The sequence below is a fragment of the Triticum dicoccoides genome, chromosome 5B, assembly GCF_002162155.2.
Source record: "Triticum dicoccoides isolate Atlit2015 ecotype Zavitan chromosome 5B, WEW_v2.0, whole genome shotgun sequence".
NCBI lineage: Eukaryota > Viridiplantae > Streptophyta > Magnoliopsida > Poales > Poaceae > Triticum > Triticum dicoccoides.
In genome coordinates, this window is record NC_041389.1 from 90,716,869 (window position 1) to 90,741,280 (window position 24,412).

At 46.0% G+C, this 24,412-nt stretch overlaps 1 protein-coding gene across 1 annotated transcript; it reads right to left on the reverse strand.

Annotated features, from left to right (window-relative positions):
- Nucleotides 1–22,596: 22,596 nt before the first annotated feature.
- On the reverse strand, nucleotides 22,597–23,953 carry LOC119305226. The gene has a single exon (XM_037581804.1). It carries the CDS (start codon nucleotides 23,874–23,876, stop codon nucleotides 23,055–23,057), a length of 822 nt encoding a protein of 273 aa, XP_037437701.1. The 5' UTR covers nucleotides 23,877–23,953; the 3' UTR covers nucleotides 22,597–23,054.
- Between the last annotated feature and the right edge of the window lie 459 nt (nucleotides 23,954–24,412).

The following is a 24,412-nucleotide window of genomic DNA, read 5'->3' on the forward strand; positions in this document are numbered from 1 at the left end:
ATGACTCGATGTTGACGGGTTTAAACCCTTCTGGGAATTCATGTTCCATTACTTCATCAGTGAAGCAGAGGGGGTGTGCGGCGCCTCTGTGCCAGGCTATGTCGCGGCGTATTCCGATTGGGTCTGGTCGGTAATATCCGGCCTGGCCGGATTTATCAGCATTGTATCTAGCATGACGATCGGTGTCATGAGCTGTGGCGCGCCCCCGTGATTCATAGATTGATCTTGGTTGTCCTGCGTTGTTTTCCAATATGTCTCGCAGGTCCTGCGTATTCCCCCGGGCCGTGGTGAACCGGCATGGGGGTGCGGGCTGGTGTCCGGCCTGATAGCGTATTTTATTCCGGCCACGAGGTGGCCGGTCAGCCTCATCTTGCGCTGGAAGTTCAGGCTCTTCGGCCTCTTCTTCTAGCGGTTTATGCTTTGGGTATCCCCTTCTCGGGGGCTCGAGTCCGTATTCCTTAGCCGCCAGGACTTCGGTCCATCTGTCTGCGAGTAGGTCTTGGTTAGCTTGGAGCTGCTGCTGCTTCTTCTTCAGGCTTCTTGCAGTTGCTATAAGCCTGCGCTTGAAGCGCTCCTGCTCTATGGGATCCTGTGGTACACTGAATTCGTCATCACCGAGTCTCACCTCGTCTTCGGAGGGAGGCATATAGTTATCGTCCTCCAAGTATCCGTCCGTCGCCTGTTCATCTGGGCTAGCCAGCCCGTGTTCCTGTTCAGCTTGCTCGAAGGTGGGTTGATCAGGATCATATTCCTCTTCGGCACCATCTGGATTTTCTTCTCCGGTGTCGGCATTGCTATGGCGGGGCTTGGAGCGGCGCCAATGACGCCCGTGTTTTGCTTTCTTCCCCGAGGGGTTATCTTCTGTTGCCTCATCGCCATTGGTTTCTTTGGGAGTATCCACCATGTATATGTCATATGAAGAGGTGGCAGTCCAGCGCCCTGTGGGCGGTGGTTCCTGTTCTTCTCCTGCATCGTCGTCTATACCATCGATGTCTTCGAAGTCGAAGTTAAGCACGTCGGTCAAGTCATCGACCGTGGCTATTAAGTGGGTGGTGGGTGGGAAACGAATTTCTTCGTCACCAGCTTCCCACTCGAGCCGGACATAGTTCGGCTAGGAGTCTCCTGACAGAGAGAGACCTTAAAGAATCTAGCACGTCTCCGAAGGGTGAGTGCTGAAAGATATCCTCGGCGGTGAACTCCATGACTGGAGCCCAGTTAGATTCAATGGGCACGAGTGAGCGCGGTCCGAAACACACTACCGGAGATGAGTCCGGGGGTCCAGAAACACAGATCCTTTTAGGAGAGGAGTCTGTGTTCGGCTCCAACGCCGAGGAGTGTGCGGCCTCCGGGGCGGGGTCCATCCACCCGTCCTTAGAAGGCACGACCCGCTCTGGAGCGAAGACCGGAGCGGTAGCAGGTGCGATGTTTCGAATACTGTCCGACTGCCGATCTAGGTCGTGCACGTCGTGATTGTTCGGCGCTCCTGACACAAGCCCGAATCCGTCGAAGATCAAGTCTCCGCGGACGTCGGCGGTGTAGTTTAGGTTTCCAAACCTGACCTAATGTCCGGGGGCGTAGCTATCGATCTGCTCCAGATGGTCAAGCGAATTGGCCCGTAGTACGAAGCCACCGAACACGAAGATCTGTCCGGGGAGAAAAGTCTCGCCTAGGATAGCATGGTTGAAGGTTGGAGAAGCCATCTAACCTTGCAGTGACGACACAGAGGAACTCTCAATGAAAGCACCAATGTAAATGTCAAAACTGGCAGATCTCGTGTAGGGGGTCCCAAACTGTGCGTCTAAGGCTAATGGTAACAGGAGACTGGGGACACGATGTTTTACCCAGGTTTGGGCCCTCTCGATGGAGGTAATACCCTACTTCCTGCTTGATTGATGTTGATGATATGAGTATTACAAGAGTTGATCTACCACGAGATCGGAGAGGCTAAACCCTAGAAGCTAGCCTATGGTATGATTGTTGATGATGATGAGTCCTACGGACTAAACCCTCCGGTTTATATAGACACCGGAGGGGGCTAGGGTTACATAGGGTCGGTTTACAGAGAATGAGATCTACATTCGAATCGCCAAGCTTTCCTTCCATGCCAAGGAGAGTCCCATCCGGACATGGGACGAAGTCTTCTATCTTGTATCTTCATAGTCTAACAGTCCGGCCAAAGTATATAGTTCGGCTGTCTGGATACCCCCTTATCCAGGACTCCCTCAGTCACGAGAGGAAGCTTCATCATTTCTTGAGCTGGATCTTGAAGACTTTTTGAAGCCTTTCTTCTTGGTGAACTTCTGGAACTTCTTCACAAGCATAGCAAGCTCCTTTCCAATGTCTTCAGGATCCCTAGAACTGCAGTGAGATTCTTCTTCAGATGAGGAAACAACCTTTGCCTTCGAAGCACGAGTTCGGCCATAGTTGGGGCCATAAATGTCTATTTTCTCAGATAACTAGAACTCATGTGTGTTGAGCCTATCGAGTATATCAGACGGATCGGGATATTTGAAGTCAGGACATTCTTGAATCATCACGGCCAGGGTGTTGAATGAGCTATCAAGTGATCTCAGAAGCTTCTTGATGATTTCATGCTTGGTGATCTCAGTGGCGCCAAGTGCGCGAAGCTCATTTGTGATATCAGTGAGGCGATCAAACGTGAGTTGGGCATTCTCATTTCGTTTCTCTTGAAGAGGATGAAGAGGTTGCGAAGAACATCAATCCTTGAGTCTCTCTGAGTTGAGACGCCTTCGTTGACCTTGGAGAGTCAGTCCCAGACTAGCTTCGCAGTTTCTAGTGCACTCACACGGCCATACTGTCCTTTGGTCAGATGACCACAGATGATGTTCTTGGCGGTCGAGTCTAGTTGAATGAACCTCTTAACATCAGCAGCGGTGACACCTTCACCGACCTTGGGAACGCCATTCTTGACGACATACCAGAGGTCGACGTCAATGGCTTCAAGATGCATACGCATCTTATTCTTCTAGTAGGGGTAATCAGTGCCATCGAAGACAGGGCACGCAGTGGAGACCTTGATTATCCCTACAGTCGACATAGCTAAAACTTCAGGTGGTTAAACCAAATCACACAGAATAAGGGAGCACCTAGCTCTGATACCAATTGAAAGTGCTAGTTACCGACTAGAGGGGGGGTGAATAGACAATTTTTATGAAAGTCTTCAAAACACGGGGGCTTTGAAGACAAACAGTAGAAATGAACCTATAGATATGCAGCAGAAGGTAGACTACACTAGACAAGCCATAGTCAAGTAAGCAATGAAGTGAGAGCACGAAGACTATCAGCAGCTAGGTAGTATGGATCAGGATGGAAGATTGTATGAAGCCAAACAACAAACAGTCTTCACACAGTGAAGACAATCAAATCATGCAAGCACACAATGACTTCACGAAGACAAACTGTAAGTAAAGGGAAGGGAAGGATAGAACCAGTTGCTTGGTGAGTACAAGGATTTGGTAGACCAGTTCCAGTTGTTGTAACAACTGTACGTCTGGTTAGGGAGGCTGAGATTTAACTCAGAAGACCGTGTCTTCACCTTATTCCCCCTGAGCTAAGAACACTTAGTCCTTGCCCAATCACTCTGGTAAGTCTTCAAGGTAGACTTCCGAACCTTCATAGACTTCGTTCACTGGCAATCCACAATGGCTCTTGGATGATCAAAACGCGACGCCTAACCAGCTGGAGGATTCACAGTCCTCAAGTGTAACAAGTCTTCAGATCACGTGGACAGAAAGACTTCAGTGATGCCTAACACTCTTTGGCTCTGGGTGTTTTGGGCTTTGTCCTCACAAGGATCTCTCTCTCAAATGCTTCGGAGGTGGGTTGCTCTCAAACAACAAAAGCCGTGCACTAACTCTGAGCAGCCACCAATTTATGGTGTAGGGGGTGGGCTATTTATAGCCAGGAGGTAACCCGACCTGATTTGTCCGAAATGACCCTGGGCCACTAAGGAACTGACACGTGTCCAACGATCAGATTTCAAACACACGCGGCAGCTTGACTTGGGCTACAAGTAAAGCTGACTCATCCAGCTCTGGATAAGATTTGCTCTCATTGTCTTCGCTCGAAGACATAGGGTTTGGTTGAGCATCACATCAGTCACTCTGACTTTGTTCACTTGGACCCCACTTAACAATATAGGGGTTCCTATGACTCGACAAAGAAGAAAAGGAAACTATGAAACAACTATGTCTTCGCATTCCATAGTCTTCATGTGAATGTCTTCTCATGTCATAATATTCGCTGTGAATATCTTCACAGACCACCATTGTCTTCAATGTATTCACACATTTTTAGGGGTCATCTCTGGTAGGTAAACCGAATCAATAAGGGACTACTACCTGTGTTATCCTGCAATTCTCACAAACACATTTGTCCCTCAACCAAGTTTGTCGTCAATACTCCAAAACCAACTAGGGGTGGCACTAGATGCACTTACATGGACACATAGAAAGATAGGGGCTTATAGTTTCGCCTCCCAACGTATTCACCTCAAGGGTGATGTCAACAATAATAACTCATGCTACCCATATCCAACTGGATATATGTGCCTAGATCTTTCCTCACCACATGATGCTTGCCAAAGGAGAAAAATCAAAAGGAATAGAGAGAAAAACTTTGACTCTTGCATAAAAGTAAATACATAAAGTTAAAGATAGGCCCTTCGCAGAGGGAAGCAGAGGTTGCTACGCGCTTATTTGTTTGTATGCTCAAGCCCTTAGTGCAAAAGAACGTCATGTTATATTGCCCCTTGTGATGGAAATCTTTATTATGCACTATGTCGCTTTTATTCTTTACCATCACAAGTTCGTACAACACTCAATTTTCTCTTACAGTAAATGATCTCACACTTTTAGAAGCAATTTTTATTGCCTTATTGCACCGATGACAACTTACTTGAAGGATCTTACTCAATCCTTAGGTGGGTACGGTGGACTTTTGAAAATAAGATTTGGGTTTAAGGGTTTTTGGATGGACAAGTAGTATCTCTACTTGGTGCGAAATTTTTGACTAGCAAATATGGGGGGCAAGCACCACATGTTGAAGGATCTATAACAATATAACTTCTACATGAATATGAACAAACATAAATTATTACGTTGTCTTCCTTGTCCAACGTCAACAATTTTGGCATATAATATTTTGATGGGGGCTCACAATCACAAAAGATTTCCAAGATAGTGTATTTGCATGTGAAAGTTCTCTTCCTTATACTAATTATTCATGAATTACTTGTATGACCAATACTGTGATTGTCAAGCTTCAAAATATTTCACTTTCTAAACCCAATGTGAAGCTACCACTAGGCATGATATGATTTCAACTTCATGACATTCAATTTATTCAACAATTTACTCATAGGATATAAGTGAAGCACAAGAGTAAATGACAAGCTACTCCAAAAAGATATAAGTGAAGATCATGAGCATAATATATTTTTTTCTCTCAAATTAATTGAAGTAAAGCAAGAGATAATTTCTTCAAAAATACTAAAGCACACCATGCTCAAAAATATATAAGTGAAGCACTAGAGCAATTCCATAGAAAAGAGCTTCGTTGACGGGATGTAAGTGCTGCTTACGTAGCCTCTCTGGCAACTATTTGAGGATTATATTTTATTTTAAAACTTTCAGTTCTAAGTATTTTATTAAAACATCAAGGAAAACAAAATAAAATGACATTTCAAGGATAGCACAACTCATGTGAAGAAGCAAAAACTTAGGCTCAACCAATACTAACCGATAATTGTTGATGAAGAAAGGTGGGATGCCTACTGGGGCATCCCCAAGCTTAGATGCTTGAGACTTCTTGAAATATTATCTTGGGATGCCTTGGGAATCCCCAAGCTTGAGATTTTGTGTCTCCTTAATTCCTCTCATATCACGGTTTCCCTAAATCTCAAAAACTTCATCCACACAAAACTCAACAAGAACTTGTGAGATAAGTTAGTATAAACCAATACAAAAACCTTATCATTCTATACTCTAGCAAATCACTAAAATTATTATTCAACATTCCATACTAAATTCCTCTGCATATTTAATACTCCTATCCTCAAATAGAATCATTAAACAAGCAAACATATGAAAACAATGCAAACATACAGCAATCTGCCAAAACAGTACAAGCTGTAAAGAATGCAAGAGTATCAATAATTCTTAAACTCCAAAGATTATGAAAAATTACCAAACTGTAGAAAATTTATCAGAGCTTATTTTACAAAAAAAATTCAACATTTTATCACATTCTGACTTTTCTAGGGAATTTTTACAAGAGCGCTAAACTTTCTGTTTTCAAACAGCAACATGTAGACTTGTAAAATAAGCATAGTAAAGGCTATCAATGCCACTTTTATTGAAATAAAAGATGAAAAACATTATTCTGAATAATCAGCAAGCAAATCCTAACAAAATAAATTGACGCTCCAAGCAAAACACATATCATGTGACGAATAAAAATATAGCCTCAAGTAAGGTTACCGATAATGTTGGAGAAGAAGAGGGGATGCCTTCTGGGGCATCCCCAAGCCTAGTTGCTTGGATCTTCCTTGAATATTACCTTGGGGGTTCCTTGGGCATCCCCAAGATTAGGGTCTTGTCACTCCTTGTTCTCCTCATATCGATATCTCACCGAAAAATTGAAAACTTCAATCACACAAAACTTAACGTAACTTCATGAGATAGGTTAGTATGATAAAGAGCAAACCATTTCACTTTGGTACTGTAAAAGACAAGATTCATGATTGTTTCCACACAATGACTACTGTAGCATATCATTTCCACAATTTATATTGAGCAATACAAGCCATAGAAACTAGAAACAAGCAAACTATGTGTTGAAAACAGAATCTGTCAAAAATAGAATAGTCTGTAGTAATATGTACTCCAACCATACTTATGCTACTCCAAAAATTCTGAAAAAATAGGACAACGTAGAGAATTTGTATATAGTAAAAAATTGAGATCAAAAGCACGTTCCAGTGAATTTTCAAAATTCCTGGACTGAGCGCAAAAGTTTCTGTTTTGCACAGATTCAAGTCAACTATCACCCACACTATCCCAAAGGCTTACTTGGCACTTTATTGAAACAAAAGGTATAAAACATGATTAATACAGTACATAATCATGTGAACACACAAAAACAGTAGGTAAAAGTGTTGGGTTGTCTCCCAACAAGCGCTTTTCTTTAGAGCCTTTTAGCTAGGCATGATGATTTCAATGATGCTCGCATAAAAGATAAGGAGTGAAACATAAAGAGAGCATCATGAAGCATATGTCTAGCACATTTAAGCCTAACCCACTTCCTATGCATATGGACTTTGTGAGCAAACAACTTTCGGGAACAAGAATCAACTAGCATAGGAAGGCAAAACAAGCATGACTTCAAAACTTTCAACACAAAGAGAGGGAACTTGATATTATTGCAATATGTAAAAGCATATGTTCCTCTCTCATATTAATTTGTAGTAGCATCATGAACAAATTCAACAATATAACTATCACATAAAGCATTCTTTTCATGATACATAAGCATATAAATTTTGTTACTCTCCACATAAGCAAATTTATTCTCATGAATAGCAGTGGGAGCAAACTCAATAAAATAACTATCATCGGATTGAAAATTAAAATCATGATAACAAGTTTCATGGTTATCATTATTCTTTGTAGCATATATGTCATCACCATAATCGTCATAGATAGGAACTTTGTTATCATATTCAATTAAAGCCTCATCCAAAATGGTGGATTCATCACTAAATAAAGTCATGACCTCTCCAAATCCAGTTTCATCATTGTGATAAGATTCTACACTCTCCAAAATAGTGGGATCATTACCTAGAGTTGACACTCTTCCAAACCTACATTCATCATTGTAATCATCATAAATAGGAGGCATGATTTCATCATACTAATTTTTCTCATCAAAACTTGGGGAGTAAAAATATCATCTTCATCAAGCATAGCATCCCCAAGCTTGTAGCTTTGCATATCATTAGCATCATGAATATTCAAAGAATTCATACTAACAACATTTCAATCATGCTCATCATTCAAATACTTTGTGCCAAACATTTATTGACTTTTTCTTCTAACAATTGAGCACAATTTTCCGATCCATCATTTTCAAGAAAGATATTATAAAGATGATCAATAATATGATGCAACCTCAATTCCATTTTTATGTAGTTTTCTTTTATAAACCAAACTAGTGATAAAACAAGAAACTAAAAGATTCAATTGCAAGATCTAAAGATATACCTTCATGCACTCACCTCCCCGGCAAAGGCGCCAAAAAAGAGCTTGATGTCTACTACACAACTTTATTCTTGTAGACTCGTGTTGGGCCTCCAAGCGTAGAGTTTTGTAGGACAGTAGCAATTTTCCCTCAAGTGGATGACCTAAGGTTTATCAATCCATGGGAGGTGTAGGATGAATATGGTCTCTCTCGAACAACCCTGCAACCAAATACAAAGAAATCTCTTGTGTCCCCAACACACCCAATACAATGGCAAATTGTGTAGGTGCACCAGTTCGGCGAAGAGATGGTGATAAAAGTGTAATATTGATGGTAGAAATATATTTTTATAATCTGAATAAATAGAAACAGCAAGGTAGCAAATAGTAAACAGGCACAAAAACGGTATTGCAATGCTTGAAAATGAGGCCTAGGGTCTGTACTTTCACTAGTGCAATCTCTCAACAATGCTAATATAATTGGATCATATAACCATCCCTCAAACTGCGATGAAGAATCACTCCAAAGTTCCTATCTAGCGGAGAACATAAGAATAAATTGTTTGTAGGGTACGAAACCACATCAAAGCTATTCTTTCCATTCGATCTATTCAACAGTTCGTAGTAAAACAACACAAAGCTATTCTTTCCGTTCGATCTATCCTAGAGTTTGTACTAAAATAACACCAAAGCAAATTCATATTCATAATACTCAATCCAACACAAAGAACATCAAAGAGTGCCCCAAGATTTCTACCAGAGAAACAAAGACAAGAACGTGCATCAACCCTTATGCATAGATTACCCCAATGTCACCTCAGGAATCCGCGAGTTGAGTGCCAAAACATATATCAAGTGAATCAATATGATACCCCATTGTCACCACGAGTTTTCAATTGCAAGACATATATTAAGTGTTCTCAAATCCATAAATGCATTCAATCGGATAACAACGAAATCTCAAAGGAAAAACCTCAATTCATCACAACAAGATAGAGAGGGGAAAACACCATATGATCCAATTACATTAGCAAAGCCCGCGATACATCAAGATCGTGACATCTCAAGAACACGAGAGAGAGAGAGATATTAAACACATAGCTATTGGTTTAAACCCTCAGCCCCGAGGGTGGACTACTCCCTCCTCATCATGGTGGCCACCGAGATGATGAAGATGGCCACTGGAGATGATTCCCCCTCCGGTAGGGTGCTTGAACGGGGTCTAGATTGGATCTCGTGGATACAGAGGCCTTGCGGCGGCGGAACTCCCGATCTAGGGTTACCCCGAAGGGTTTTGGAATATTTGTGAATTTATAGGGCAAAGAGGGGGTGCGGGAGGCCACCGAGATGGGCACAACCCACTTGGGCACGCCTGGGGGCCCAGGCACATCCTGGTGGGTTGTGCCCCCTGAAAGGATCGATATAGTTGACTAGAGGGGGGGTGAATAGGCAACTAACAATTTTTAATCTTTTCTTTACCAATTTAAACTTTGCAACAAGGTAGGTTGTCTAGATATGCAACTATGTGAGCAACCTATATGATGCAATAACAACTAGCACATAAGCAAGCAAGGGATACAACACAAATAAGCTTGCACAAGTAAAGGCACGAGATAACCAAGAGTGGAGCCGGTGGAGACGAGGATGTGTTACCGAAGTTCCTTCCTTTTAAGGGGAAGTACGTCTCCGTTAGAGCGGTGTGGAGGCACAATGCTCCCCAAGAAGCCACTAGGGCCACCATATTCTCCTCACGCCCTCACACAATGTGAGATGTCGTGATTCCACTATTGGTGCCCTTGAAGGCAGCGACTGAACCTTTACAAACAAGGTTGGGGCAATCTCCACAACTTAATTAGAGGCTCCCAACGACACCACGAAGCTTCACCACAATGGACTATGGCTCCGAGGTGACCTCAACCGTCTAGGGTGCTCAAACACCCAAGAGTAACAAGATCCGCTAGGGATTAGTGGGGGGAATCAAATTTCTCTTGGTGGAAGTGTAGATCGGGGCCTTCTCAACCAATCCCGAGCAAATCAACAAGTTTGATTGGCTAGGGAGAGAGATCGGGTGAAAATGGATCTTGGAGCAACAATGGAGCTTTTGGGGGAAGAGGTAAGTCAACTTTGGGGAAGAAGACACCTTTATATAGTGGGGGAAACAATCCAACGTTACCCCCCCAAGCAGCAACACACAGAGCGGTACTACCGCTTGGGCAGGGCGGTACTACCGCTGAACCAGCAGTACTACCGTTCCCTCCCAGCGGTACTGCCGCGCACATGAGGATAGCAAGGACCTGGCCCAGAGCGGTACTACCGCAGAAGTAAGGGCGGTACTACCGCTTGGAGCGGTACTACCGCCACTACTGCCGCTACTAGTACCGCAAAACCCGACACAAAAAACAATGGTCTCGAGTCGAGGCGGTAGTAGCCCGGAACCACAGCAGTACTACTGCTGAAGACAGCAAGCAGTACTACCTCTTGGGGAGCGGTACTACCGCTTGACGCGCTTCGGCGGTACTACCGCTGAGGACCGCGGTACTACCGCTGGGACAGGTCAGGGCAGGCAAGGAGAGGAAAGGTAGCTCCAATGATGCGGAAAGGAACAACGGGTGTGATAAGGATGTGTACGTGTTGATTCTACCATAGCATTACCAAAGTGGATCCCCTCTTGAAAGTACGGTGACTCCTACAAATTTAGTCCACCAACAAAGAAACGAAGGAGCTACACCGTCTTGAATAAACACCGAGGGCAGGGAATCGTCTCGTGCCAAAGGATGAATCTCTGAAAAGCTCAACGCACACGATTAGTCCGCAAAAGCATTGTCATCAATCACCAAAACACCTTGGGGATAAATATGCCTTTACAATCTCCCCATTTTTGGTGGATTGATGACAATACGAGATTTGCACAACCGGGAAGAAAGCGTAAACCCCACAACTCACAAATGTAGATGAGCTCCACCTAGATGTGTGCTTATCGAGATAGGTGCTTTGGATTGCACGGCACACATACTAGGATCAATGCTCCCCCTACATTTTGGAGACCGACAACCTAAGCAAGATATATGAGAGCAAAGAGTATATAACAAGATAAGCAAGCAACTCATAAGCTAGGTAGACATAGATGACGATAATCTAAAGATAAGGTAGCATATGTCTCACACCATATGTCTGGAACTTAGGTCTCACTGACACAAAACCAAACAAAGCAAACGGCGAGAAAGCACACCACAAACAAGACACACTCGCGAAACAGACAACGACGACACAAATCCCTAAACTCTCTCCCCCTTTGGCATCGAGACACCAAAAAGAGAGGGAGTGTTGCTACGGCTCCAGGTGATAGCAAGATCATGAACATCAGATCTCAGCGGGATCGTCTTCGCCACCGTCGTCGGTCGGGAACTGCTCGGCATCAGAATCTGTCCACGGGCAATGCTGCTGAATCCAGTCCTCCTCCTAAGTAAACTGGTCCTTAGATCCACTGAGAACGGTAGCACCCAACTGACACATGAGCTCCTTGTGACGACCCCTGGCCTTCTTCTCAGCAACATGAGTCATGTACTAGCCGTGAGACTCCATGCAGAACAGCTTCTTTATCTTGAGCTTGAGCTTCTTTGCCCAAGAGGGCTCAGCCCCAGAAGGATCATAATCATCATCATCCTCAGCCTCAGCCTCCTCGGTCTCCATGGCAGTAGTAGACGATGCACCCCCAGACTTAGGGACCTGAGTGCCCCAGTTGTCCTTCTTCCTCAGACGCTTGACCTCATGAGACACCAACTCTCCAGTTTCTAGCATAACCTTGGGATAGACACGATCCCAGGCCTTCTCAATAAGCAGCATGATGAATGGACCATAGATCGGGCACTTATGCTCAGAGATGGCAGATAAGAGTTCATACCACATAACATGAGAGATGTCCAAGGACTCGCCAGTGTTTTCTTCCTTCTCACGCTGGCAGAAGAGAAGCATGTCCACAAGATAAGAATGAACCATATCCAGATTCCCGATGCGAGGGAAAAGAGTCTCACGGAAGACACGGTGAAGAATATCCAGAAAGGCAGGCAGCTCATATGTTTCCTTCTTAGTCTTAGAGTTGATCTTCAGCGTGCAATAGGGCCAAAGAGCTTGCTTGTGAGTGGAGGTTGTGTTGCGGTGAGGGCGAAAGCCGATAGGAGATGCAAGCCTGTGATCTTCCACCCCAAGCAACTCCATGAACGCCTTCCACTTGACAGAAAGCAACTTGCCATTGGTCATCCAAGTCAGTGTCCTATCCTCATCAGTCCCGAGATGAACCGTGGCATAGAATTGGGCCACAATATCAACATCATAATCTTTGTTGAATTGCATGATACCGAGAATGTTCAGTTGAGTGCACATCTGAAGAGCTTCACCAAAATACTCAGGATCCTTCTCCATATAGTCGGTGTCGATGGAGCGCATGTTAACATAGAGGTTCTTCTTGGCCTTAAGCACATCAAAGAATATGGAAAACTGAAACCTGTTCCAGAACGGAAGGTTGACCAAAGTGGGATCTTTGTCAGCCTCATAGGGGTTGCGGCGACGCCTTGCCCAGAACTCCTTGGCATTCATATGCGGCACAGTTTTGCCAGTTTGCTTCGGCTTGATAGCACACTTTTTCTTGAGTTGAGGTGGAGGTGGAGCACTTGAGGAACCTCCTACAAACTCTGTTGTGTGGTAACGCTTTGACGTGGCACGACCGGGGTTGATACGTCGAGCCTGATGCTCCGGATGCTCATCACCTGGAACCACACACAAGAACACGCAAAACAACCAGAAAGAACAAGCATAAGCCACCAAACACAACAAAAGGATCACTGAAAGGTAAGAGTACGATGGAACTTGGTAGCAAGTGATAGTATCGCGACCTGTAAGCGGCAGTACCGCTCCAAGCGGTAGTACCGCTCTAGAGAGAGCGTAGTACCGCTCTAGACGGGGAAACAACGGTTTCCTACTGCCGTGGTCAGATCCGGCACTACCGTCCTACCAAATTCAAAAATACTTCTACCAACCATTAATCCAAACTGCCTAGATGCCTTCTCCATCCTACTCAAGCCTAGATTTGGCCAAAAATATAGAGATGCAACCACTATTGCCCCTAAGATGCTAGATTGGAAATCTAGACAAGAAGAGAGAGGGAACGGGGGCAATACCGGCATACATGGCAAGAGGACGAGGTGGGGATCGACTCCACCGAAGGGAATGGAGAGGGACGCCCCGGAGAAGGAGATCCGCCGGAGCCTTCCCGCGGTGACCAGTTGCTGGAGAAATGAAACGAAGCGAGGGGCGAGCGAATGGGTATGGGGGAGAAGAAACCTCCCCCTGCCCCGATATAACCCCTTACCCCGCCTCGCAGCGGTAGTACCGCGCTGGTGGGCGGTAGTACTGCTTATAAGCAGTAGTACTGCGCGCACCACCAGCGGTAGTACCGCCCAGCAACAAACAGGCCACTAGACAGAATGGCTAAGCTCAAAAAGAAATGGAAAAACAAAGGCAAGAAGGAGGAAAGACCAACACGACAGCAAACACACTAGCAAGGGGCCAAAACACACCTCTTCAAGAGAGGGCGGTGGACGAGGCCACCTATGTTTGAGTCAAGAGGTATGGCATCGCGAAGATTTTAACCTTGGACCCATGACCAAAACTCGTCCTTGAAGCACAAGTACCATAAAAAATGGTTAATGTCAAAGACTAGATCAATTTATGCATAATGGGAGAGGGAGAGTTCATTGAGAGAACAACACTCCCCCTATGTCCATGCCTACACCTAAACTAGACAACAAGTTGGTGAGGTGAGGTGTGCAAGGGTTCAAGTCACATTGCTCGAATCAATGATATTTAGCTCATGCCTTAACTCGCGAAATCTTGCTTCATCCAAGGGCTTCATGAAAATATCTGCAAGGTTATCATGAGTGTTGACATACTTGAGCTCGATCTCCCCACACCTAATGTGGTCTTGGATGAAGTGATACCGAATCTCAATATGCTTCGTCTTGAAATGTTGCACCGGGTTGAGAGAAATCTTGATGGCACTTTCATTATCACACCAAAGAGGCACTTTGTCACAAATGACATCGTATTCCTTTAAAGTTTGCCTCATCCATAAGAGTTGTGCACAACAACTACCGGGTGCCACATATTCCGCTTCGATGGACGAGAGAGACACACAACTTTGCTTCTTGGAAGACCAACTCACCAAAGAGCAACCAATAAATTGGCACCCTCCGTAAGTGGACTTCCTATCCACTTTGTCTCCCGTCCAGTCGGAATCCGTAAATCCTTCAAGCTTGAAGTTTGCTCCTCTTGGGTACCATAGGCCAAAGTTTGGGGTATGAGCCAAATATCGAAAGATTCGCTTGACCGCCACATAGTGGCTTTCCTTTGGTGCGGCTTGAAATCGTGCACACATTCCCACACTCAACATGATATCCGGTCTAGATGCACAAAGGTAAAAGCAAGGATCCAATCATAGAGTGATATACCTTTTGATCCACCGCTTTACCATTGAGATCAATGTCAAGTTGGCACTTGGTAGGCATTGGAGTAGAAGCCGGCTTGACATCACTTAGCTTGAATCTCGTTAGCATGTCTTGAGTGTATTTGGCTTGGTTGATGAAGGTACCTTCTCTTCTTTGTTTGATATCAAAACCAAGGAAGAACTTCAAGTCTCCCATCAAAGACATCTTGAACTTAGAGGTCATGAGAGCGGCAAATTCCTCATTGAAAGCTTTGTTAGGGGAACCAAAGATAATGTCATCAACATATAGTTGGCACACAAACAACTCCCCTTTGACCTTCTTAGTAAAAAGAGTGGGATCGATTTGCCCAACTTCAAATCCACGATCTTGTAACAACTCGGTAAGGTGGTCATACCACACACGTGGGGCTTGTTTAAGGCCATAGAGTGCCTTATCGAGTTGATACAAATGATCTGGGAAGTAAGGATCCTCGAACCCGGGGGGTTGCTTGACATAAACCAACTCATTAATAGGACCATTAAGAAAAGAACTTTTCACATCCATTTGTTGTAACTTAAAGTTGTGATGGGAAGCATAAGCAATCAACAAACGAATGGATTCAAGGCGAGCAAAGGGAGCAAAGGTTTCACCGTAGTCCATACCCTCGACTTGGGAGTAGCCTTGTGCTACCAATCTTGCCTTGTTGCGAATGATGTTCCCATGAGCGTCTTGCTTGTTCTTGAAAATCCACTTGGTTCCAATGACGTTATGGTTCCCAGACAGTCGTGGCACCAATCTCCACACCTTGTTGTACTCGAAGTTGTTGAGTTCTTCATGCATGGCATTGAGCCAATCCGAATCTTCGAGCGCCTCATAGACCTTTTGGGGTTCAACACAATAGACAAATGCGTGATGTTCACAATAGTTTGCTAATTGTCTACGAGTGCTTACCCCCTTTCTTAGGCTTCCAACCACATTCTCCATGAGATGGCCTTTGGTGGTGAGCTTGGAAGCAATCTTCACGGCACGATGCTCTAATTCCTCCTCGGATGTGGAAGGAGGAGGATCAACTTGATTATCTTGAGCATCGTCTTGAGCTTGTTCGAGATCTTGAGCTTGCTCTTGATCTTGAACTTGCTCGAGGGGGAGAACTTGACCTTGGGCATAATTTGGTGGTTCACCACCATCTTGAGGTTGATCTTGCCCTTGGTCTTGTTCATGAGGGTGAGGGCCTTCACTTTGTTCTTCAGAAGCGTGTGGGTCTTGGGGAGGTGATGGCTCCACTTGAGTGGAGCATTGTCCTTCTCCTTCGGCCACAAGGGGTTCCTCGATGGGTAGAATATGACCAATACCCATTCTTCTTATGGCTTGGGGAGGAATTTTATCACCTACATCACAAGTACCAGTTTGCTCCACTTGGGAGCCGTTATTTTCGTCAAACTCCATGTTACACGTCTCCTCAATGAGTCCGGTGGACTTGTTGAGGACACGGTAAGCATGAGAGTTTGTAGCATAACCAACAAATATGCCCTCATAAGCTCTAGCCTCAAATTTAGACAAACGAACACCTTTCTTGAGAATGAAACACTTACACCCGAACACCCGGAAGTACTTGAGGTTGGGCTTGTTACCGGTGAGTATTTCATAAGGAGTCTTGTTCAAGCCTTTGCGGAGATAGAGCCGATTTGATGCATGACACGCGGTGTTGATGGCTTCGGCCCAAAAGTTGTATGGAGACTTGAACTCCGCCATCATGGTCCTTGCCGCATCCATCAACGTCTGGTTCTTCCTCTCCGCAACACCATTTTGTTGAGGGGTGTATGGAGCGGAATATTGATGCTTGATCCCCTCATCACTAAGGAACTTATCCAAGGTGTAGTTCTTGAACTCGGTGCCCTTGTCACTTCTTATTGTCAAGATCTTTGCATCATGTTGTTGTTGAGCTTCATTTGCAAAGTCGATGATGGTTTGTTGAGTTTCACTCTTCCTCTTGAAGAAATATACCCACGTGTATCTTGAATAATCATCCACAATCACCAAGCAATACTTTCTTCCCCCAAGACTATCAAAGGATGGAGGCCCAAAGAGGTCCATGTGAAGGAGCTCCAAGGGTCTCTTCAAATAGATGATAGTCATGGGAGGGTGAGCCTTCTCATGAAGCTTTCCTTCGATACAAGCACTGCAAGCACGATCTTTGGCAAAACTAACATTTGTTAGTCCATGGACATGGTCCCCCTTGAGAAGACTTTGCAAAGATCTCATATTGACGTGGGCTAAACGGCGATGCCAAAGCCACCCCACATCAACTTTAGCCATTAGGCATGTCGCGGTCTTAGTGGGTCGCTCCGAAAAGTTAATAACATAGAGACCATTCTCGACATGCCCAACAAAGGCTACTTTAAGAGTCTTGCTCCACAAGAGGGCCACGGTATCAATATCAAAGAAGGTGGCAAATCCCGTGAGTGCAAGTTGACAAACGGAAAGTAAGTTGTATGCAAGGGACTCAACAAGCATGACTTTCTCGATCGTTAGATCATGAGAAATGACAACCTTGCCAAGACCCAATACCTTAGAATGTGAGGCATCACCCCACTCGACATTGGTGGGCATAGATGGGATCTTTTGCACGTCCACCACCAAGTCCTTGCTCCTGGTCATATGATTTGTTGCTCCACTATCAAGCAACCATGGCCCCCCACCGGAAGCAAACACCTACAAGAGATCAATGCTTGGTTTTAGGTACCCATTTAGTAATGGGTCCTTTGATGTTAGTAACAAGGGTCTTAGGAACCCAAATAGACCATTCAATGTACTCATAAGAAGAACCAACAAATTTAGCATAAACATGCCCATCACTAGCACGACACAACACATAAGAAGGGTTAAAGTCACTGGCTTTGTTGGAAGAGATGGCTTCGCCCTTTTTGGCATCACCACTCTTCGCATTGTTCTTCTTCTCCTTAGGAGCACCCTCTCCCTCCTTCACAAAAGTTTGCTTAAGCGGGGGAGATCGTTTGGTCTTTTCATTCTTCTTCTCGTTCTTCTTCTTCTTCTTGGACTTGGGTGAGAACCCAACTCCCTCCTTGGCCACAACTTCCTTTTGATTGCTCAAAAGGTCATTTAGGTTCTTCTCACCATGTATGCATGACACAAGGCCTTTCTCGAGTTGTTCCTTCAACTTGGCATTCTCCTCCACAAGATGCACATGCTCACAACACGGGTTAGTAGCATTTGCGTTATCAATTAAGACCATGTGAGGAAAGGTGGCCTTTTCCTTGGTTAGCTTAACTTGGAGTTGAGCATGAGACTCCTTGAGGTTTGCATGAGCACCCTTCAAGACCTTGTGGGCCTTGTCAAGTACATCAAACTCCTACTTGAGTCTAGCATGATCAACCCCAAGTTTAGCCTTCTCGGAAGTTAGCACACGAGACACAACAAGAGCATGATCAAGATCTTTCTTTAACTTGGCATGGTCATCGTTTTGTGACTCCTCAAGAGCCAAACGGTGCCCACGCTCTTCCTCAAGAGCATTAGAGAGATCCGATATCTCATCGGCATAGTCACGACTATGACCTTCCATCTTAGAGATGGTTTCTTCGTGAGCCTCGATCATGTCATTGGCTTCACCAAGTTCTTCCAAGAGAGCAACAAAGTGCTTCTTGGATTTGCCCTTGAGCTTACTCATAAAGGACTCAAATTCATTTACTTCCTCATTAGACCCCTCACTATCATCAATGCCATTCGTGTAAGAGGGATTAGGAATGATGGTGGTTTTGATGTTGGGGGTTACCTTGTTGGTGGCTTTAGCCATGAGGCACTTGGCGGTGATGTTCTCATTGGGTGAATCGAAGAGAGACATCTGGGGAGTTGTGGCAATAGCAACGGATACCCTGGCCATTGCTTCACTATCTTCATCATCATTGTCATCCTCACGGTATTCCTCTTGAACCACCAACCCTTGAGTAGGAGTCTTCTTGCTGAAGTTGTTCTTGTTGGGGAAAGACTTGGCTTTGTCTTTCCGGATGAGCTTGCCACCATTTTCTTCCCGCTTCTCGTAAGGACAATCCGCAACGAAATGGCTCACATTGCCACAGTTGTAACAAGTTCTAACTCGTTGCTTGCCCTTGAAGCCACTTGAGTTGTTCTTGTTGAAGTTGGGTCTTGAGTTCTTCTTGCTCCAAAATTGCCTTGAAGCAAGAGCCATGTGCTCGTGATAATCATATTTTGTATCTTCGGGGTTGCTCTCCTCATCTTCCTCTTCTTCCTCTTCTTCCACAATAACCTTGGCCTTCAAGGCAAGGTTGGGCTTGTTTGCCCTTTGAGACCAGAGCACCGCGTTATCGTCGGTCTTGTCCAAGATGCTCATTGCAACAAACTCATCTAACACTTCACTTGAGGTCATGGAGTGGAAGTCCAGTCTTTGACGAATGACGGAGGACATGGCCTTGTTGTAGGGCATCATGGCCTTGAGGAACTTGTGTTTGATCCAATTGTCATCCGTGTCCTTGCTCCCATGATCTCGGAGTGAGACCGCAAGTTTGGTTACTCTCCGAAAGAGCTCACGAGGTTCTTCATCTTCCTTCATAGCAAACTCATCGACTTCATCTTGCACCACTTCATAGTTGGAGCGTTGAATGCTCACACTTCCCCGATAGAGAGACATAATGCAATGCCACGCGTCTTTGGCCATGGCGTAGGGTCGAAGATGAGGGAGATCTTCGGGGAGAATTGATTCTTGGATGATGAAGAGAGCATTCTCATTGAATTGATTATCCACGGCTTCTCTAGGGGTGAAGTTGCTTGGGTCATGTGGATAGAAACCTTCTTCAATTATTCTCCAAAGATTAGTATTCACATGCTTTAAATGACGCTTGAAGCGATACACCCAAGAATCAAAATCCTCATTTTTCTCAATCTTAGGAGGAGGACCGACATGATTTAAATGAGTAGAGGGAATCGGTCCACCATAAGTTGGAGGTTCCACATGGGCATAGATGCCGGTGCCATTTCTACCACTAGTAGAAGGACCCTTTTCACTATTAGCTTCCCCTTGTTGGAGGTAGCATCCGTCACCTTGTTAGTGGGATCACCCACTTTCATCGGCGAGGAAGACAGTTTAAGTCCTTCTAGGAATTTAGTAAACATGCTTTCAACCTCGGTCATCATGGAGGTTTTCAATGTGTCTAAAGCCACATTGAATTCCTCACGAGAGACCGCGGTTCCCCCATCGGTCGTAGACGAGGTAGGATTCACACCGGAGTGCTCATCCACACCGTCTGTGGTGTCAACCATACTCTTCGGACGGCAAAGTCCTTAATAAAGAGACGAGGCTCTGATACCAATTGAAAGGATCGATATAGTTGACTAGAGGGGGGGGGTGAATAGGCAACTAACAATTTTTAATCTTTTCTTTACCAATTTAAACTTTGCAACAAGGTAGGTTATCTAGATATGCAACTACGTGAGCAACCTATATGATGCAATAACAACTAGCACATAAGCAAGCAAGGGATACAACACAAATAAGCTTGCACAAGTAAAGGCACGAGATAACCAAGAGTGGAGCCGGTGGAGATGAGGATGTGTTACCAAAGTTCCTTCCTTTTAAGGGGAAGTACGTCTCCGTTAGAGCGGTGTGGAGGCACAATGCTCCCCAAGAAGCCACTAGGGCCACCGTATTCTCCTCACGCCCTCACACAATGCGAGATGTCGTGATTCCACTATTGGTGCCTTGAAGGAGGCGACCAAACCTTTACAAACAAGGTTGGGGCAATCTCCACAACTTAATTGGAGGCTCCCTACGACACCATGAAGCTTCACCACAATGGACTATGGCTCCGAGGTGACCTCAACCGTCTAGGGTGCTCAAACACCCAAGAGTAACAAGATCCGCTAGGGATTAGTGGGGAGAATCAAATTTCTCTTGGTGGAAGTGTAGATCGGGGCCTTCTCAACCAATCCCGAGCAAATCAACAAGTTTGATTGGCTAGGGAGAGAGATCAGGCGAAAATGGAGCTTGGAGCAACAATGGAGCTTTTGGGGGAAGAGGTAAGTCAACTTTGGGGAAGAAGACACCTTTATATAGTGGGGGAAACAATCCAACCGTTACCCTCCCAAGCAGCCACGCACAGAGCGGTACTACCGCTTGGGCAGGGCGGTACTACCGTTGAACCAGCGGTACTACCGCGCACACAAGGATAGCAAGGACCTGGCCCAGAGCGATACTACTGCGGAAGTAAGGGCGGTACTACCGCTTGGAGTGGTACTACCGCCACTACTGCCGCTACTAGTACGGCAAAACCCGACACGAAAAACAGAGGTCTCGAGTAGAGGCGGTAGTAGCCCGAAACCACAGCGGTACTACGGCCGAAGACAGCAAGCGGTACTACCGCTTGGGGAGCGGTACTATCGCTTGACGCGCTTCGGCGGTACTACCGCTGAGGACCGTGGTACTACCACTGGGACAGGTCAGGGCAGGCAAGGAGAGGAAAGGTAGCTCCAATGATGCGGAAAGGAACAGCGGGTGTGATAAGGATGTGTACATGTTGATTCCACCCTAGCCTTACCAAAGCGGATCCCCTCTTGATAGTACGGTGACTCCTACGAAACTAGTCCACCAACAGAGAAACGAAGGAGCTACACCGTCTTGAAAAAAACACCAAGGGGAGGGAATCGTCTCGTGCCAAAGGATGAATCTCTGAAAAACTCAACGCACACGATTAGTTCGCAAAAGCATTGTCATCAATCGCCAAAACACCTTGGGGATAAATATGCCTTTACACCCCCTCGGGGCACCCCTCAGGTGCTTCTCTGGCCCATCCTGGGTGTTCTGGTCCATAAAAATTCTCCAAAAAGTTTCGCGGTGTTTGGACTCCATTTGATATTAATTTCCTGCGATGTAAAAAACAAGCAAAAAACAACAACTGGCACTGGACACTTGGTCAATAGGTTAGTCCAAAAGAAATGATATAAAGCTGCTATAAAATGATTGTAAAACATCGTAGAATGATAATATATTAGCATGAATACTTCATAAATTATAGATACGTTGGATACGTATCAAGGTTTGAAGAGCTCGGTGGAGATGCGGGTATAATCCATTGGATGACGGTGAGGTCATCCTTGATCCAGCGAGGGTCGGTCAGCCGCAGGGGAGCGGCTGGATTGATGTGATGGCGGAGACTGCAGCGGCCGAGGTGGACATGGAAGAGGTACCGCCAATGGTAGAAGTTGTGGGCGGCAAGGTCTAGGGTTATCGGGATGAAAGGTGAGACATCGGCGATAGTATCGGCGAGGGAGAGTTGAGGTGGTTGGGGTGGGGTAGGGTTTTGGGTAGGGGTTGAAGAGGATGGAGGAGCAGCGCCGGCGGCGCGGAACTCCGTGATAGTGTAGAGTCGTCGCGGCGGCAGCGGAGGAGGAGTTGGCGGCGAAGCCATGTCGAGGGCAGAAACCTAGGCGTCTGATACCATGATGATTGCTAATAGTTGTGTATTGATCTATGCCTCAATGGGCTGTTTATATAAATACAAAGTCTTGGAGTCCAAGTATAGAAGTGATAGATTACAATTCAAACTACCAAAACTAAACCAGCCGAATATACTCCAATAAATAGGAGGACATCCTCTTAAAGAAAGGTATTTTAGGTGAAAAAGCTTCATAATGTCGTTAAGGTGATGATCAAATACACCCGAGGTGCCTTCCAAGTCTAGCACTCAGATCAACCTTATCTAGCACTCAGACTTGAATTTCATTTTGACATGTCGAGATTGTTGAACTATGATTTATTTTGCTTTGTTGCATTATAGAACTATTAAATTGTGATAATTTGTATTATATGATCCACGTGCATGGATTTGAAGGTTTAGATTTGAGGTGTGGTGCTACCGATCGGCCATATGAGAGACCTCCCAACGCTGTCCACGGTCACTCTCAACGCCCCAGTAAACGTTAAAGGTGCTGGATTTGTCAAGTTCGCTTCTAGATGCTCTAACCATACACTAGGGACTCATCCGTAGCCGGAGAGGCGGTCGGGAAGATTGGACCCTCGGCCTCACCAACGCTGGGAGGGGCCAAAGTGCCAAACTGTGGGACAATCACCGCAACACGATTGAGGATTTTTCACCTTTTTCCGGAACACGATTAAGGTTTTAAAGAGAACTACACTACACTGACACGTGGGGACATTGATCCACTGACGTGGACACCGGTTATATAATTTTCATGCAGCGCCACGTAGGTTACGTCCGGAGTACGGAGCAGGAGTAGTATTTAGTATTTACAACATGTTTCATTCCAAGAGCGCGGCGGCCGGCGGTGGTCACCGCGCTATGAGCGAGCCGACGACGCCGGCTATGAGCGCGGTGGGGTCACCGAGCACCGCGGAGATGACCACCTGCGCGGCGAACCCGGCGATCTCACAGCAGCGCTTCACCTTGCCCTTCCTCATCCCCCAGTACGACCCGCCCCTGCTCGCGTGGCTGCTCTTCGCCGCGCCCCTTATCACCGGCACCCTGTACCCGCCGCTCCCCGCCACCAACGCGCCGTCGTACACGCCCCTTCCTCCGGCGCTAACGCCCTTGTTCCGCCCGATGCCGTTCCAGCTCTCGACGACCATGTCCATGACGCACGCGACGTGGAGGCTGTAGCTCTTGCAGTGGCTCCGGTACGTCCAGCTCCGCCCGCGGTGGCCGCACCGGTGGCACGCGGCCTCGGCCTTGGGGTGCAGGTACAGCCTCACGCCGACCCTGCCTCCGCGGTCGCTGGCGTCGAGGGCGTGCGGGAGCGTGGCGCAGCAGGGGTGCAGGTCGAAGCCGCAGGCGCGGCAGTGGTAGACGAAGCCGGCGACGTCGCGGCCGCACGCGTTGCAGTAGCGCGTCCCTGGGGCGCCCGGCGCGCGCGCCATGAAGTGGAAGGCGCACTTGGGGTAGAACGGGTGCCGGAGCGGCGGCGGCGGCGGGGAGAGCGGGAGCGCGCATTGGCGGTGGAGGTCGTGGTCGGCGGCGCAGCCCTGGACGGGGCACCGGTAACGCGCGCCGATGCCGACCTCCTTGCAGCCGTCGCACCGGAACGGCGTGTCCAGGTGCTCCAGCCGGAGCCGGTGCTGCGGGTGGCTGAAGTGCGCCACCTCGCCGTACCTCATGGCTTCAGATTATCTTCCGAGGTGGTGCTATTCTTTTGTGTTTTTTGGTCTAGTTGGCAGCAAAGAAGATTTATACTGGCGCAATGCATGTTGATAGAGGAGGTCCATTGAGTTGGTTGGCTTGGTTTTAACTTTTAAATCTTGCTGATGCAGGTTGTCGAGGAAGAGAATAGAATATGTTCTCTTCGTTTTGGATTTAGGTGTTTGGGGTTGCTCTAATATATCAAAGACAGTACTATGATCATGTATGGCCAAATATATTTGTTAAAAAACTTTTGTCTCTGAAAAGGGGAGAAATATCCCTAGCCTCTGCGCCGATTGATAAATCTTTTATTGCAAAGTTCTAAATATATTTGTTACAGATGTACCATGGATTGAAATTTGCTCATTCTAAATAGAGTGTTTCAGCACAATTTTAAGAAATTCTACTGTTTTATGTACTTGTCCAGGAATATATGGCTAAACATTTCGAGTAGAGTAGTCCTGCAACCACATTTTTCCCAACTGGAGGGGGTTGGTTTGTGTGACTGACAAAA